General features: G+C 41.8%; 1 protein-coding gene across 3 annotated transcripts in view; it reads left to right on the top strand.

The window, feature by feature from the left end:
* Dnajb14 (DnaJ heat shock protein family (Hsp40) member B14) overlaps positions 1–15,875 on the top strand; it is a 44,275-nt gene that overhangs the window by 19,383 nt on the left and 9,017 nt on the right. For all 3 annotated transcript variants that reach the window (XM_041633735.1, XM_041633598.1, XM_041633654.1), the window contains 5 exons: positions 276–421; positions 10,511–10,696; positions 12,141–12,235; positions 12,922–13,031; positions 13,711–13,883. In XM_041633735.1, coding sequence (XP_041489669.1) covers positions 276–421; positions 10,511–10,696; positions 12,141–12,235; positions 12,922–13,031; positions 13,711–13,883 — 710 coding nt within the window. The remainder of the gene's footprint in view (positions 1–275; positions 422–10,510; positions 10,697–12,140; positions 12,236–12,921; positions 13,032–13,710; positions 13,884–15,875) is intronic.

Here is a 15,875-nt window from a genome sequence, read left to right as displayed (position 1 = left end):
TACTCATTAGCTGTGACACGTTTTGAGGCGTTTCTTCCTCTCTAGCTGAGTCAGTGCCCTTCACCTGTGCTCACCATGGCCTGTTCTTCCCTGTAGCTCTGATAAACTGTGATGTGGACATTCTCAGGGGTGGAGGAATTGTCTGTATACCAAAGAGAGTGGCACAAACAGCCTGGATAGGTCATTACAGCCACAGGTATCCCTCATCCCATTCTAATAGAGAGTAGCATTGTGCTCTTGCTTGAAATTCATATCATACCCTTTCTTGTCCACAGCATAAACAAATGTAAAAATTATTATGAAGTTCTGGGAGTTACAAAAGATGCTGGTGATGAAGATTTGAAAAAAGCTTATAGGAAGCTTGCTTTGAAGTTTCATCCTGACAAAAACCACGCTCCTGGAGCCACGGATGCTTTTAAAAGTAAAGTAACTTATAAAACTTCAATAAGGTCTTTTTTTAGAATGCACTTTACAGTGTTTCAGAATGTGAGATTCTGCTTTCTTCTGGTGTATCTAGAAACCAGCTTAAGAACTTTCGAAATGCCTTTGAAACTGGCTTCCGTTACTCAGCCGAACAATCCTAAGTCACTTTCCTAGGTAGCATGAGAGTCTTCTAGGTTTGTTTGGGGATTGATGGTTTGCATTCCCTTCCAGCATTGACATCTGGCTCCAGGTCAACTGAAAGGGACACTTTTAATGCGTTTTTCCTGGACACGGTCTAGAATGATGGTTTCCTAGATAGTCTATTCTAGGGATGTTGGTCGTGTTTCTATCTCTCTATGACACCTGGTCAGGTTTGATGATGCTTGAGTTCAAACCCAGGGCCTTGACCATGTTAGGCATGCATTCGGCTGCTGAACTGCATCTCTATCCCTGGGGTTTATGAACCCGGGTCTTGCTGTGCAACTCAGGCTGGCCTTGTATCAACAGTCTCCGGGCTTTGCCCCTGAGTGCTGAGGTGCCAGGCATGGACCGCCAGGCTCAGCACAGTTCTCTCTTCTGTGTGCCTTTCTAGTGATAGGATTCCTTTTGCTTCTTCAACATTGATTTCTTATCTCCTGTCTGTGTTTTCTATTTTACTTTTAAGTTTTAGTGAGTTTAGTATTATATTAAATAAGCACAAATATTATGTAACTGACTTCATAATTTCCTCTTTTGTGTGTTGTAATGAGAGATATGACTATCTCTTGTCCGCATTACCCTTCTCTCCCCATGATTGCACATGGTTCCTTTAACTTCTCCTGTCCAGGGAAACACTTTCTGGCTTCTCTCTGAAAGATAGAGTTGCTGGCAGCAGGACTGACTCCTGTGCTTTAGGCTTATTATTAAGTAAAAGATCAATAGCAATGATTTCATGTTTTGTTACAGTTTCATTGTAACAATTAATGTATTATACACGTGAAATGTAATTTTGTGATTGTTGATTCTTGTGAATTTGATATTCATAGAGCCAGTGTTTGGCGTTTTCAGTAGCACACTGGGGTCTTAGAGTGGAACAAAGGAGATACTTTTGTTTTAAATGTTTCAAAAAAGAAGACTTGATTGGTCCTTCAAAATAATACCATTAAAATGGTTTACAGTCTAAGCATTGTGGAACATTCCTATAACCCCAGCTTTCAGGAAGCAGAGGCAGGAGGATCACAAGTTGAGGCCAGCCTGGTCTACATAGCAAGTTCTAGGCCAGCAGGGCTTTATACTAGAAAATTATTTTTGTTTTCTTCTGACTTGAGAGAGAGGTGGGTAGGGAGGGAGGAGGATATTGTTTACAGAACAGTCTTATTTGTTGAAGGAAGTTGCCAAGGAAAATACATTTGGGAATTAATAATATATTCCAGTGAAAGCCCTGCCAAAGCTGTGCTTGTGGAAAAGCAAAGCAGTATCTCCTCAAGCTCACAGTGGGTATTTGGAGTATAGGAATCCTGGGGCTCAGCAGCTAAAGGCGCTTGCCACCAAGCCTGGCGTCCTGAGTTTGAGTCCCGGACTCAAAGTGAATTGGTTCCTACGGGTCAGCCTATGACCCATACACATGTGTAGTGTGTGAACACGCGCAAGGGACGCACACACACAAATAAATAAAACGTTAAAAAGAAGTTATAGAAAACATTTTAACAGTTCAACATTATGAGTTAAAACGGTTTAATTTAAACCTTTTCCTGTTATCTCTTAAGCCCACCAGGCTCTGGTCGCAAGTTCCAACCCCATGGTCACACAGGTGGCTCGGGTTAGACGCAGTGGGGTTACACACAAGAAATAGTGTAGGCTTTCTAGAGGAGGAGCAAAGCAGATGCTGGGGAGTGTCAGTGCTCAGAATGGATCCTTTACGTGCATCAAAATGTCAGGACAAATTTAATAAAATTGAAGCAAATCTTTGGTCTCAAAATGCTTAGAAATATTTGTGTGATCCACACACTATGTCTGTGATCGCCTAGTGCTGTCAATATTCTTCCTGGCCTGGAGAGGTGATACTGTTGTTAAAAGCACGGGATGCTCTTCCAGAAGACCCAGGTTGAAGGACTATCTGTAACCCAGTTCTAGGGGATCTGACGCCCTCTTATGGTCCCCACAGGCACTGCACCCATGTGGTACAAGCATCCAGGCAAAATACTCATTCACATAAAAGTAAACAGTAGTAATTCTTCGCAGTGTTAAGAATGTTAGGCTTGGCACCAGGTGTGGTTGTGAACACCTGTAATCCAAGTAAGGTACAAGCAGGAACAAAAATTCAAGGTCTCCTTGGCTACTAGTGAGTTCAAGGTCAGTCTGACCTGTGTGAGAAACTCAAAAATAATGAACAAGCCAGGCAGTGGTAGTACATGCCTTTATTTCAGCACTCAAGAGGCAGAGGCAGACAGATCTCTGTGAGTTCAAGGCCAGCCTGGTCTACAATAGCTAGTTCTAGGGCAGGCTCCAAAACTACAGAGAAACCCTGTCTTGAAAAAAAATAAAAGCAAACAAACCAAAAAAGATAGTTTTAAAGGTTGTGTGTTACATATTCATGGTTTAATGTTGTACTTTGTAAAGGAGGAATAATACTTATTGATCAGCATGGTAGGAGATGATGATCTCTAGGAAGAGGCTCACACAGCCAGTATAAGGGTGGTCTTCTACATATAAGAATGTTAATTTACTAGTTCCAAAGGGATCAGAATTGGGAGTTCAGGAGCCAATTTTCACCCAGTAGAAACTGGACAGACAGTTCAAGCTGTAGCCCACACATTTTCAATGAGCAAATGTAGTTCACTGTCTTGCAGCCTGTTCTGTCAGACAGACATGGCAGGCTTCATTCGTGATGCACTTCCTAAATGTCTGATTGCATTCTTAGCCAGTCTTCCATTTGGATATGAAGCCGTTTCTCCCTAAGCAGAGGCAGTGTTTGGGTATTATTTTCTTTTTTTAAAAAATATATTTATTTGGACTGGAGAGATGGCTCAGCAGTTAAGAGCACTGACTGTTCTTCCAGAGGACCTGAGTTCAATTCCCAACAACCACACGGTGGCTTATAACCATCTGTAATAAGATTTGGTGCCCTCTTCTGGCCTACAGAACACTGTGTGTGTGTATATATATATGTTATTTTTTAATTAATTAATTAATTTATATGTGTGTGCTTGTACACACATGCCTGCATGCATGTTCAGGTCTGCACAACTGGTCGGTGGACTCAGAGGACAGTTTGCAGCAGTGGATCTCTCCTTCCACCGTGTGAGTCCCGGGGATTGTGGGGGTGCCTTCCCTGCGGAGCCATCTCACTAGCCTCCACTCTTTCTTTTATGTTGTAAGATAAAAAATGCTTGTTTGTCCCTGTCGCCCAGAACCAAAATAATCACACAGAAACAGTATTAATTAAAATCTTGTTTGGCCCATTAGCTCTAGCTTCTTGTTGACTCTTATATTAATTTGACACATTTCTGTTAGTCTATATATTGCCGTGTAGCTGTGGCTTACCGGAAAAGTTCAGCATGTCTGACTCTGGCAGCTCCATGGCTTGGCTTCTGTCTCTGACTCTGCCTTCTTTCTCCCAGCATTCCATTTAGCTTTCCCTGCCTACCTAAGTTCTGCCTTGCTATAGGTCCAAAGCAGTTTCTTTATTCATTAACCAATAAAAGCAACACATAGACAGAAGGACCTCCCACATCACTTTTATATGAAAACTAAAGTCAGGTTTGATCACACCGAAACATTATTTTATAGAAAGTGGAAATCATTTGCATGTTATTTTCTTCATGAATAGAAAAATAAAAATGATTAGATTAGGAACTTAAGTTAAACACTACATTTGTGTTTTTGCAAGGCAGACAAATTCTCCCAAGGACAGCAGACTAAATGTGGCTGTTTTGTCTTTCAACAAAGCTTGTCTAGTTTACTAAAGCAGAGAAATATTCACTATGACTTTTAAAACGTACCTAAATATGTTTTACAAATTATTCTAGTGGCTTGGATTCCCTCTCTATCTCTGACATAAACACCGTTACAGCATATCTGTGTTTGAGTTGGTGTAGCTCAGTGGTTCTTGCCTCTCATTCACAAGGCTTTAGTTCATTATCCACTGTCTCCACCAAACAAGCAAAACACAACAAACAAAAACCCCACCAAGCTGGCACAGATCATCCTCCAAGACTGGGGTATGTGGGGATATTTGAGTACACGGTTACACCGTCAGCAGAGTGTCATAGCGGAGGGCATTAGCCGTTTGTTTCATAAATAGTTATGAAACTAGCATGTGCTACGGCTGGTGCTAGGTTTGGTAGTTTAATATTAACGTTGTAGATCAAGAGCAAGTCTCTCAGAACAAAGACGTTAATTCTACCTCTGGGACTGTTCCTTATCTTAAGTGAGGGGTTTGAGATCCCTTCATCCTTACAGAATTTGTACTCATAGAAGGGAGCTGTGTCTCACACAGAAACATTTGCAGCCTAGTGAAGCCTACAATCCGACAAACATTCTGTAGTTTTTCGTTACTGGGTTTTTCCTTTTTTCTTTTTGTTTTCTTATAATATTCATGAAGCCGTACGTACTTTATGACACATGTCTATAATATCATCACCTGGGTGATAGAGGCCGGAGGATCAGGAGTTCAAGGCCACCCTCAGATACGTGCAAGCCAGCCTAGGTCACATGAGGCCTGTCCTAACCACATCTTCCCCAACAAAGTGTCATGGGGCTAGTGCCACCCTTGTTTCATAATGAGAAAATGGGTACTCAGAAATTCTCCCAGGAGACTCGCTGTAACGAAATACCTGAACAGAAAAGGACAGCTGAGGGAAAGTCAGAAAGACAAGTAATGGTGGCCTGGTTATGAAAACTGTGATTACAGGTGCTCAAGGGACAAAGGCAGGCGGTCACAAGTTCGAGACTTACTTGAACTGCAGAATGCAGCATGCGTTCAAGGCGGCTTAGGTAACTTATTGAAAGTCCCCACCCCTTTGTATTTTTAAAGAGCTGAGTCTATAGCTAAGTGTTCAGTACCTCTCTAGCATTCTTGAGTACTTTATCCTCAGTAGCATAAAAGATGAAAAATGAAGTAGCATTAGGACGAGAGTCATTGGAGAATCATTCATATTGTTGGTGAGAACTTTTTTGTGAGATGTTTGGTTTTTTCCTGGTTAGAGAAAGGGGCAGGGATAAAAGCTTGGCCGTGAGAGTGAGGCAGAGCAGTTTAAACACCAGTGGCCTTTTGGATAGAAGAGCTGACTTTGGCCTTATTCTCCATACCAGGTAGATGAAAAGCTTGTATGTTATTCAGTGAACACGTCAAGTGGACCCTGGAAGACCGACAGATAGTGAGAAGATCTATAAACTCAGGACTCAGGAGCAGTATGGCAGGGGACACTTGAGTGTCTGGTAGATCTGTCCTTACACCTTCCTGATTAGGTGATGGAGGACTTGGCAACCCCAGAGCACTGAGAAACATGGAAGAAGAAAAAAAAAAGTAATAACTGGGCCAGGCAATGGTGGTGCACGCCTTTAATCCCAGTACTCGGGAGGCAGAGGCAGTCAGATCTCTGTAAGTTCGAGGCCAGCCTGGTCTACAAGAGTTAGTTCTAGGACAGGCTCCAAAGCTACAGAGAAACCCTGTCTCGAAAAACCATAATAATAATAATAATAATAACAACAACAACAATTGTTTTATTGTGGTCAAATACTACAGAAGAAACTGGCCCCTCAGTGACCCACACTGGACCACACGCCTTTCTCATGAGGTGACAGATGCCCTAATTCCCTGAAAGGACAGTGACAGAGGAGGAGTTGGGACCTTCATCTTCCTTCCTTCCTTCCTTCCTTCCTTCCTTCCTTCCACTATTTACTTATTATGTGTGTTTTGCCTTCATGCATATATGTGCAGCACATGTGTGCCAGGTGTCCTCGTCAGATCCTCTGGAAGAGCCAGTGCTCATCACTGCTTTACCATATCTCCAGCCTCAGGAGAAGCTGCATAGTGTCCGTGGGGTGCTGTGGGGGCCGCACCCCAGACTCCCTAGAGATGACAGCCACTCTCCTCCCTACTGGGGCGGTGAATTAGTTACTTTCACACCAGCTTGACCAAATACTTGAGACACATAACTTAAGGGGAGGCGAGATTGGTCTGGGTGTATGATTTGAGAAGTGTCCGTCCGTTCTGAAGGGGAAGCACATGGCACGGCAGGCTAAGGCCGTTCACATGATGGTAGATAGAAAGCCAAGGAAAGAGATGCAGGAAGGAAGCCAGGATAAGATGTAGCTCCAAGGGCATAACTCACACGGCATTCTTCCTCCAGTTGGGCCCACCTCCTACCCTCAGTGCCTACTAATAATATCAGTACTTGTCTCCATCAGAGGCTAATCCGCGCACTCAGTCAGAGCCCTCATGCAATTGTGGAAAGCCGTCACAGACACTGGTTACCAATCTCCGAGGCAGTTTTCAGTTTAATCGTGCTAGCAGTTTGGATTTACCATCACAAGGGGAATTAGGGATGGCATGGTGACCACTATCCAGACAAAGGTATAGCTTCATGGTGTCAATAAAACCACACGGAGAGCAGCAGTAAGGCACCCTTCTCTTTCTATCCAGGAGACAACTATAGCTTAATACAAATCTGGAAACCCCGTGTCTTCCCAATGTTAGTGAGGAGGTCCCCACTCCTTCACTTGGTGTCATCAGAGTCTGAGGGGAAAGGAAGTGTGCTCCTGCCCAAAAGTGGTGAGGTAGTGTCCCTTACACCATTGGAATGGCACAGGGGAAGAAGCTGAAGCACAGCATTTAAGATGTAGAGCCTCGCAGTAGACAAAATAGCAGAATTGTATTTGAAAATCTCTTATCATCCCAAGAACCAGGACCTCACATGGAGTTTTAGAACTCCGTTAGACACATGGAAGGACAGAAAAGCCAGGACTGTATATAAATGTGTTACTGTGGCAATGATACAGCTGTTCCGGAGAACCGAAGTTCAAACAAGATCAGAAAAGAAACACAGAAGCTGAACAAAATGGAAATTCATTATCAGAAGTAAAGATCTGAAACACCTGCTAATGAATGAATGAAAGAAAAGGCAGAATGAGTAAAGAACGGACAAACTAGAAAACAGAAAGTAGACACTGCCCGTTTGGACAACCAGGAATGTAACAGAGCTGAAGAAGAGCCTAATAGAGCCTGAAGCTCTAACAGATCTAATGCTCAGGTCTGGGGGCTCTGAGACCGCGACGGAGACAGAGTGTATAGTGCTGACAATGAAAGTTTGGAGACTTCTCAGACTTGGCCAAAACAAAGTTTTTATATGTGAGAAACTGAATGAACCCTAAGCAGTTAAAGCAGAAGAAATCTTCAGCAGAGACATCTCCCATCTTGAAGTTAAAGCTGTAAACAGAGTTGTCCTCTGACTTCCACATGCACCTCTTTCTCTCTCCTCTCTCTCTCTCTCTCTGTCTCTGTCTCTCTCTCTCTCTGTCTCTGTCTCTCTCTCTGTCTCTCTCTCTCTGTCTCTATGTCTCTCTGTCTCTCTGTCTCTCTCTCTCTCTCTCTCTCTCTGTCTGTCTCTCTGTCTCTCTTCTCTCTCTCTCTGTCTTTCCCAGGAACCCATGGTAAGAAAAAGCATGGCTGGCAGCACATACTCAGCATCCCTACGGGATCCCTGGGGCTCGCTGGCATTGAGTCCAGCTTACTTGGGAGCTCAAGTTAATGAGCCTATCTCAGAATCTAAGATAGGTTGTAGCCGAGGAAGCAACACCCAAAGGTTATTCTCTGGCCTTTACACAAATGCTAACACAGATGTTTGCATATGCACAGATACATTCATACATGAACATGCACGCACATGTCACACAACATCAAACACACACACGCACGCACACACACACACACACGAAAAGTCATGGAGATAATTTGCCCATGGCAGAGGAGCCCATGAAAAGACTTCAGCATCATTAGCCACTAGAGAAATGCAGAGTGAAACCAAGACATCAGATAGTGCTATGCACCTATCATAATGGCTGACATAGAAAACTGTACCAGCTCCTTTTAAAGGCTCTGGGTGCATGGGATGGATTATTCATGTATTGTTGAAGAGAAGTAAAATGAGAATCATTTTGTAGAACAGCTTTGGAAGTTGATCAAAAAACTAATTCAGAGCTACTGTGCAATTGAGCAGTGCACTCCTGGCAGTTATCCCAGAGAAATGAACATTTTCATTTATACATAAACCTGGGGTAAAGGCATATAGCAGCTTTATTATAATAGCCCCAAACTAGAAAGAGCCCAGCTGTCATGGAGAGGATGAGCAGTTAACCCAACAGTGCTGTATCCTTACCATAGAGTACTATGCAGTAATAACAACGAACATCCTCCTGCCATGCGACTAGCTGGGTCTGTCTGGATACTGCGCTCATTGAAATGAGTCAGTTCCAAAGAGTTTCATTTATATGAAGTAATCCTATTTTTATACTGTGTTATTTATACAACATATATATACGTATATTTGTGTGTGTGTGTGTGTGTGTGTGTGTGTGTGTGTGTGTGTGAGAGAGAGAGAGAGAGAGAGAGAGAGAGAGAGAGAGAGAGTCAGTCTCAATATGTAACCCAGGTTGACTTTAAACTCAGGGTCCACTGTCTCCGCTTCTCACTTGCTGGCATTGTAGGTATGCATCCCCAACTTTGGGTCTTCAACATCCTAGAAATGGTAAAAATAGAGAACTGACTAATAGTTCATTAGTTGTCAGGGATTGAGGAGCTGCAGGATGGAGCAAGGATTGAATCCAGTTATATAAAAGGACCCCTTCATGCCAGCGAGATGGTTCAGCTAGTATAAAAGTGCTCGCCATGCAAATCCAGTAACCTGAGTTCCACTCCCAGAACCACAGAAAGGTGGTCAGAAAAAACTGACTTGATCATCAGGTTGTAGCTATGGTCTGCGCATCCACAGCACACACCTGCACACATACAAAGTGAGGAATTAGAGTACTTGAAAGAATGTTCTATTGACATAATTAGTAGTACTTAGTACTCCATTTATGATATTTTGCTATAATTGATAAGATATTATCACTAGGAGAAATTAGGAAAAAGGTGTAGAGGATATCTATTGTGTATTTTAAAAGTGTGCACGCATCTATATCACAAAGTAAAACATTTGAAGAAAAAATTTTGAACACCAAAATAAAATTTGTATTTAATTCTCTAAATAACTAGGAGCTGCAAGCATCCCTGAATTTTGCGCATGCACTAAATGGTTGAAGGCTAGTTCAAGGCTAGCCTGGGCCATGTAGTGAGACCCACTACAAAACCAAAACAAACAGCAACAACACATAAGACTTTGTCCTGGACCCTTAAGCACTTTAGCACAGGCGTAGACAGTCCCTACTCTCATGTGGGGTTTTCTGTCTTAAGGAAAACAAGTTGTTTAGAAATAAAATAGGTGGTAGTGTGCAAAAAGAAAAAGATTTCCAGCAGAAATGTCTTGGGTTATGTATTGGGTATGTATTCATATTATGCTGAGCATTTGGCCTCAGACACTCACTCACCAAGTAAGCTTTGAATCTTATTGCGAAGGAGAAACTATTAACCAGCGAAGGGAAGAAATGGTAGGGTTCTCGATACTTGCTGGACACCACTGTGGTTGTTGGGCGTAGTCTTGTTTGTCAGGATGGCCTTGAACTTTAAATCCTCCTGTCTTGGCTTCCCAAGTGCTGGGATTAAAAATGTGTGACCTCCATCCATCCTGTGTAGTTGAGCAATCTTGAATGGCTCACTATGAGAACACAAAGTGGGGGACTGTGCTTTAGAGGCCATGGTGCAATGTTGCAGGGGAGAGATGGCAATTCCTTTGTTTCCAAGGCAGTGGGAAGATTTGACTATTACAGAAAGCTATATTGAGATAGCATGATGTTGCAAATATATTCATATAGTATTAAAAAAATTGTTACCATTTTGTAATTTTTCTCAGTTGGTTTCAAGTAATATTTGAGTTGATACTTCTGTATGTGAGACAATCTATAGAATGAAGATGTTACTTTCCAATGCTGCTGCTTGTTGCATTTTTAGAGATTGGAAATGCTTATGCAGTTTTAAGCAATCCAGAGAAACGAAAACAGTATGACCTCACGGGCAGCGAAGACCAAGCTTGTAATCACCAAAACAACGGCAGGTTCAATTTCCACCGAGGCTGTGAAGCCGACATAACTCCGGAGGACCTGTTCAATATCTTTTTTGGAGGTGGATTTCCTTCAGGTACTCTGAGCTTATTTTGTTTCCTCAGCTAGACTTCGTAAAAATTTCCAGTGTTCTCATCTGGGCTTTGTTCTGTTTTAAGACAGAGTTTCACTCTAATCTGGAGCTCACTATGTAACCTGGGCTAATCTCTAACTTAGAGTAGCCGTCCTGCCTCAGTTTCCCAAGTGGTGGAGTCACTGGCTGGAGCACGAGGATCTTTCCACCAAAGGAGGGAAACATCAAGGGTTACCATGGTTACTGGGCCTGCCTTTAATTAAAAGGGTTGAAGGATGTAGATGACTTGTCTTAGTGGAAGTTGAAGGAAAAGAGTGTAGGCCAGAGGTTATGTGTCATAGAGGTTACAACAGGGGAAGCATCTGGTACCTGGGTATAGTGATTGGCATTGGTCCCTAGACTCTTAATGCCAATGTATGTAAAGGTCCTCTTCTGTATTTCATTGAAGTAGTAGACAGTCTGATTGATATATAATCTTTCTAGATGCCTTTTTATTGTGGTAGAGTAGGAGCAACCACTTAAACAAGGCTGACAGGAAGTATCATTTCCCACTGTATGAGAAGATCTAACAGTGCTGGCATAAACAGTGTAAACTCCTATTTTCACTTACTGTGAACTATTTATGTGGAAATGAATTTAAGAATATATTTTTTTAAGCTCTAGGCTTGTTTATGACATTGATGTAAGGTGCTGAGTAAAATGTCCCATTCAAAATGAGAATCTGACCTGAGAGCCTGTCTTAGTATCATAGAGAAAGAGAGGTGTCATTGATGGGACATTTTTGCAAAGCATCCCCGAGTTGTAAAAATAGATCAAAACTCTAACCTGTGTTTTGACAAATTGGAGTCTATTACCTCCAAGGAAAGTTACTAAAACTAGGAATTTTGACTTAAAATATGTTGGCAAAAGTCAGAAATCTTGGAAACAAAACTTTTTTCTTAATAGTTAATTTGAAGCTCTCTGTTAGGTATAATATGGTTTACTTTGTCAATAGTAGCCATTGCTGGCCCTTCACTCCATTTGAAAACAACTAAATATGTCCATCTGTGATCCACTTATACTTTAATATATTAGCATTTTAAAAACATTAATTGTAATGCTCTTTTTGGATTTCTAGATGTATGTGATATAGTTAAGTGCAGAAATCAGAATTTTCAGAATAAAGGCCTAAGGTTTGTAGGAACAACCACCACCAATGATGGCCCTTCATGTGTGGAGCTTTGTTAAGGAACTCACACCCACATTTTCACACAGAAATTTAGAAAGCTGGGTACAGTAACTCATATCTGATGGAAGGTGGAGGCAAGATCAGACAGTAAACATTCATTGTTGAAAACAAACATCCAGCAATTTAGTTACAGACAGGTGGGCATGATGGCATGTGCCTTTTTTTGTCGCATTAAGGCAAATGGGATTCACTAATTTAACCTCGTCTTTAATTTTCTAGGTAGTGTACACTCATTTTCAAATGGCCGGGCTGCTTACAGCCACCAACATCAACACCGACACAGTGGCCACGAAAGAGAAGAAGAAAGAGCAGATGTATGTTTATAATGTGATTATAAATCTCAAAATGACAAATTCTAGTTCAGGAAAGCAATTAGAATTGACTAAAAATAGGGCAAGTTGTTTTAGGAAATAATGAGTTTTCTCTTAGCAAGTGTTCAAAGGAGACGCAGACGTCTTATGAGAATAATTGAGACGCAGGAGTAGCGGTCAGGATAGGGTGGTGGCAGTGTGGACCTTTTGATTTGGTATTGCATAGTTCTGATAAAGGTATATCTGTATTTTGTACGTTCTGAAGGTGGCTTCTTTCTATTGACTGGAAAGATTTAGAAATGATGCTGAAAACCCTTGGGTAGAGAATCTTTGCTTGGTTCTAATGCAGGCATACCTGATTGCCTGTGTTAATGAAACTCCTTGTGTAGAAAGCTTCACGGGAAGGACACTGGATGAGACAGGAAGGGGCCTGAGCCCAGCTCCCGCAAACCCGGGTGACTCAGTGTGCATGGCAGGAGGAGGCTTCCTTATCTCTCAAAGGAGGTCGGATTAGTTTTCAACCCTGGGGAGTTTGTATTTTAGGGATTATAACAGGAAGTTGAGATTATTCAGCAAGTTTGAAAGCACTACCCTCGATAACCACAGATGTCCTTTGTACCTGTCAGAATGTACGGCAACCACTGGATTGCTGGCAGTCATTACACTGTTGTTCTCTGCTCTCTTTATAGGGAGGGTTCTCTGTGTTCATCCAGCTGATGCCCATTATTGTGCTGATCCTAGTGTCGTTGTTAAGCCAGTTGATGGTCTCTAATCCTCCTTATTCCTTATATCCCAGATCGTAAGTAGCTAAGTAAAATTTTACATTTAATCGTTGCAGTTTTATTTCTCCCCTTGAAGGGTCCTTTGATGTTTTTAAGTGCCAACTCTTTTACAAGAAAATCTCTAATTCTAAAAATAGTGATACATTTATATGACTGTTGCTGTTATACACTTGTCCCACTTGGATCAGGACAAAAGTGCTGTATTTGAATTTAAACTTAATGTAGTAGTTAATACATTGACATGAAAGACAGAAAGGAAAAGGAGAAAATTGGTCTTGGGCTTGTGTCATTAAGTGGGAAATGACGTAATTAAGTGATGGGAAGACAAAGGAATCTTAACCAAAAAGTGCATACTCTGTGCAAAGTGACTTGGAGCAGTTTTCAAGAATGTAACCAAGGGCTGGAGAGATGGCTCGGAGGGTAAGAGCATTGTCTGCTCTTCCAAAGGTCTTGAGTTCAATTCCCAGCAACCACATGGTGGCTCACAACCATCTGTAATGAGGTCTGGTGCCCTCTTCTGGCCTGCAGGCATACACACAGACAGAATATTATATACATAATAAATAAATAAATATTAAAAAAGAATGTAACCAATAGTGATGTTAACTTTAAATTGCTTTTATTTTTGTTTCTTGATTTGAATATTAGGATATAGTTTTAATTAAATGAAGAATGATCCTATATCTCTTTTTGCAGTGGATCAGGACAAACTATTAAAATGCAGACAGAAAACTTGGGTGTTGTTTATTACGTCAGTAAGGACTTTAAAAGCGAATACAAAGGAGCACTATTACAAAAGGTAGAAAAGAGCGTGGAGGAAGATTATGTGACGAATATTCGAAATAACTGTTGGAAAGAAAGACAGCAGAGTAAGTCTATCAATTACTTTCTAACATTTTAGAAAATCTTTAGAGTCTTTGTAATGCTTGTTGTAGATTATGCTACTTAAGGAGGGAAATTACCTGGTTTACAATTGGAATCCAGTACATGAATGAGTACAGTCAGCCCTCTATGTTTGAGGCGTCCCTCATCCATGGATTCATTCAGCTGTCAATCAAAACTGTGCAGAAAAAGAGCAGTTGTGTCTGTTCTGAACATGTGCCAATGGTTCTTGTTGTCATTGTTCTCTACGCCATCCACTGTAACAACTCTGTGCATGACATCTCCACCATATCAGGCAGCATTAGTAAGATGGAGGCAGCATGCACAGGAGAATATCTGTAGGACATGCAAACACAGAAGTTTTGTGTAAGAGACATATATGTCCTTGTGTCTTAGCATCTGGAGACCCTGGAAGCAATCTAACATGTCTGTTGACTGTAATGATTTTTCTACACATGGCAAAACGTAATAATTGGCACAGTATAATAACTTACTAAATGGTTCTTGTCTCACTGTGTTTCATGAGCATTTTTGTTGAATAGATAGCTTCTTCCAGCCATACATTATCTAGAAGATCAAGTTGCTTCTTGCTAAACGAGTTACCTTATCATCATAACACATTATCCAGTAAGCATTCAGCATAGTGGCTTGTACCAGTGTAAAGTGTTATTTATTATTTAGTTATAGTTCATTTGCCTTAGGGTTTCTATTGCTGTGAAGAGACACCATGACCACAGCAACTATTTTCATGTTGTTCTTTTTCCGAGGCCAGGTTTCTCTGTTTAACAGTACTGGCTGTCCTGGAACTCGCTTAGTAGACCAGGCTGGCCTTGAACTCACTGAGATCTGACTGCCTCTGCCTCCCAAATGCTGGGATTAGAGGCAAGTGCCACTCTCTTCTGGCTACAGCAACTCTTAAAAAGGAAAAACATTTAACTGGGCATGACTTAGGGGTTCAGAGACTTTAAGTCTGTTGTCATCATGGAAGCACAGTAGCATGCAGACAGACATGGTGCTAGAGCGGTAGCTGATAGTTCTATGTCCAGATTGTCGGGCAGTAGGATCAGTGACACACTTTCTCCAATAAGTTCACTTCCTCCAACAAGGTCATACATACCTTCTCCAACACCATACCTCCTCCAACAAGGCCACAATTCTTAATTGTGCCTTTCTCTATGAGCCTATGGGGGCCATTTTTATTCAAATCACCACACATTCATTAATTGCACATAATACTGGGTTGTTGTAAGGAGGCCACTTGTTTTATTCCTGGCTGCTCAGCCCCGAAATAATCACACAGAAACTGTATTAATTAAATCACTGCTTGGCCCATTAGCTCTAGCTTCTTATTGGCTAACTTTTATATTAATTTAACCCATTTCTATTAATCTGTATATTGCCACGTGGCTGTGGCTTGCCCGGTAAAGTTACCAGCATCAGTCTCCAGTGGCTCCATGACTTCTCTCTGACTCCGCCCTTCTTTCTCCCAGCATACAGCCTAGCTTTTCCTGCCTAGTTCTGTTCTGTCCCTGCCATAGGCTCAGAGCAGTTCTTTATTCATTAACTAGGGCTTTAACTAGGGCTCCTTTTGGGAGTGTGGGTATGTACAGGAACATGGGCATCTTTGTACTGCCTCTGTAACACCATTGAAGAAAATCTCTCTCCCTTTTCCCTTTAGCAACTACTAACTGCAGATAGCTGTAGGGTCTCATGATGCTCTCTCCCTGCCATCTGTTAACTGGGCAGAGGTCCTCAGAGAGGGCTTGGGCCTTCCTCCCACTCCATGCAAGAGTACTGATGACCCAGTGTTGTGCAGATCTCGCAGATCACAATCAGTGCAATTCTAGAGCATTAATGATGTCATTTCTGGTGGACATCGTTCCACAACGCTCCAGCCTTTCCAGCTCTTCATTCCTTTCATTCTTCCCAATCTTAGGAGGGGATGGTGGGAATGCCCCATGGTGGGGGAGCCTTTAGCA

Source organism: Microtus oregoni, unplaced genomic scaffold (assembly GCF_018167655.1).
Source record: "Microtus oregoni isolate MIOR12 unplaced genomic scaffold, Mior012 000000F_ref0000247, whole genome shotgun sequence".
Lineage (NCBI taxonomy): Eukaryota > Metazoa > Chordata > Mammalia > Rodentia > Cricetidae > Microtus > Microtus oregoni.
The sequence above is the reverse complement of the archived record's forward strand: the minus strand, read 5'-3'. Positions and strand labels throughout refer to the sequence as shown.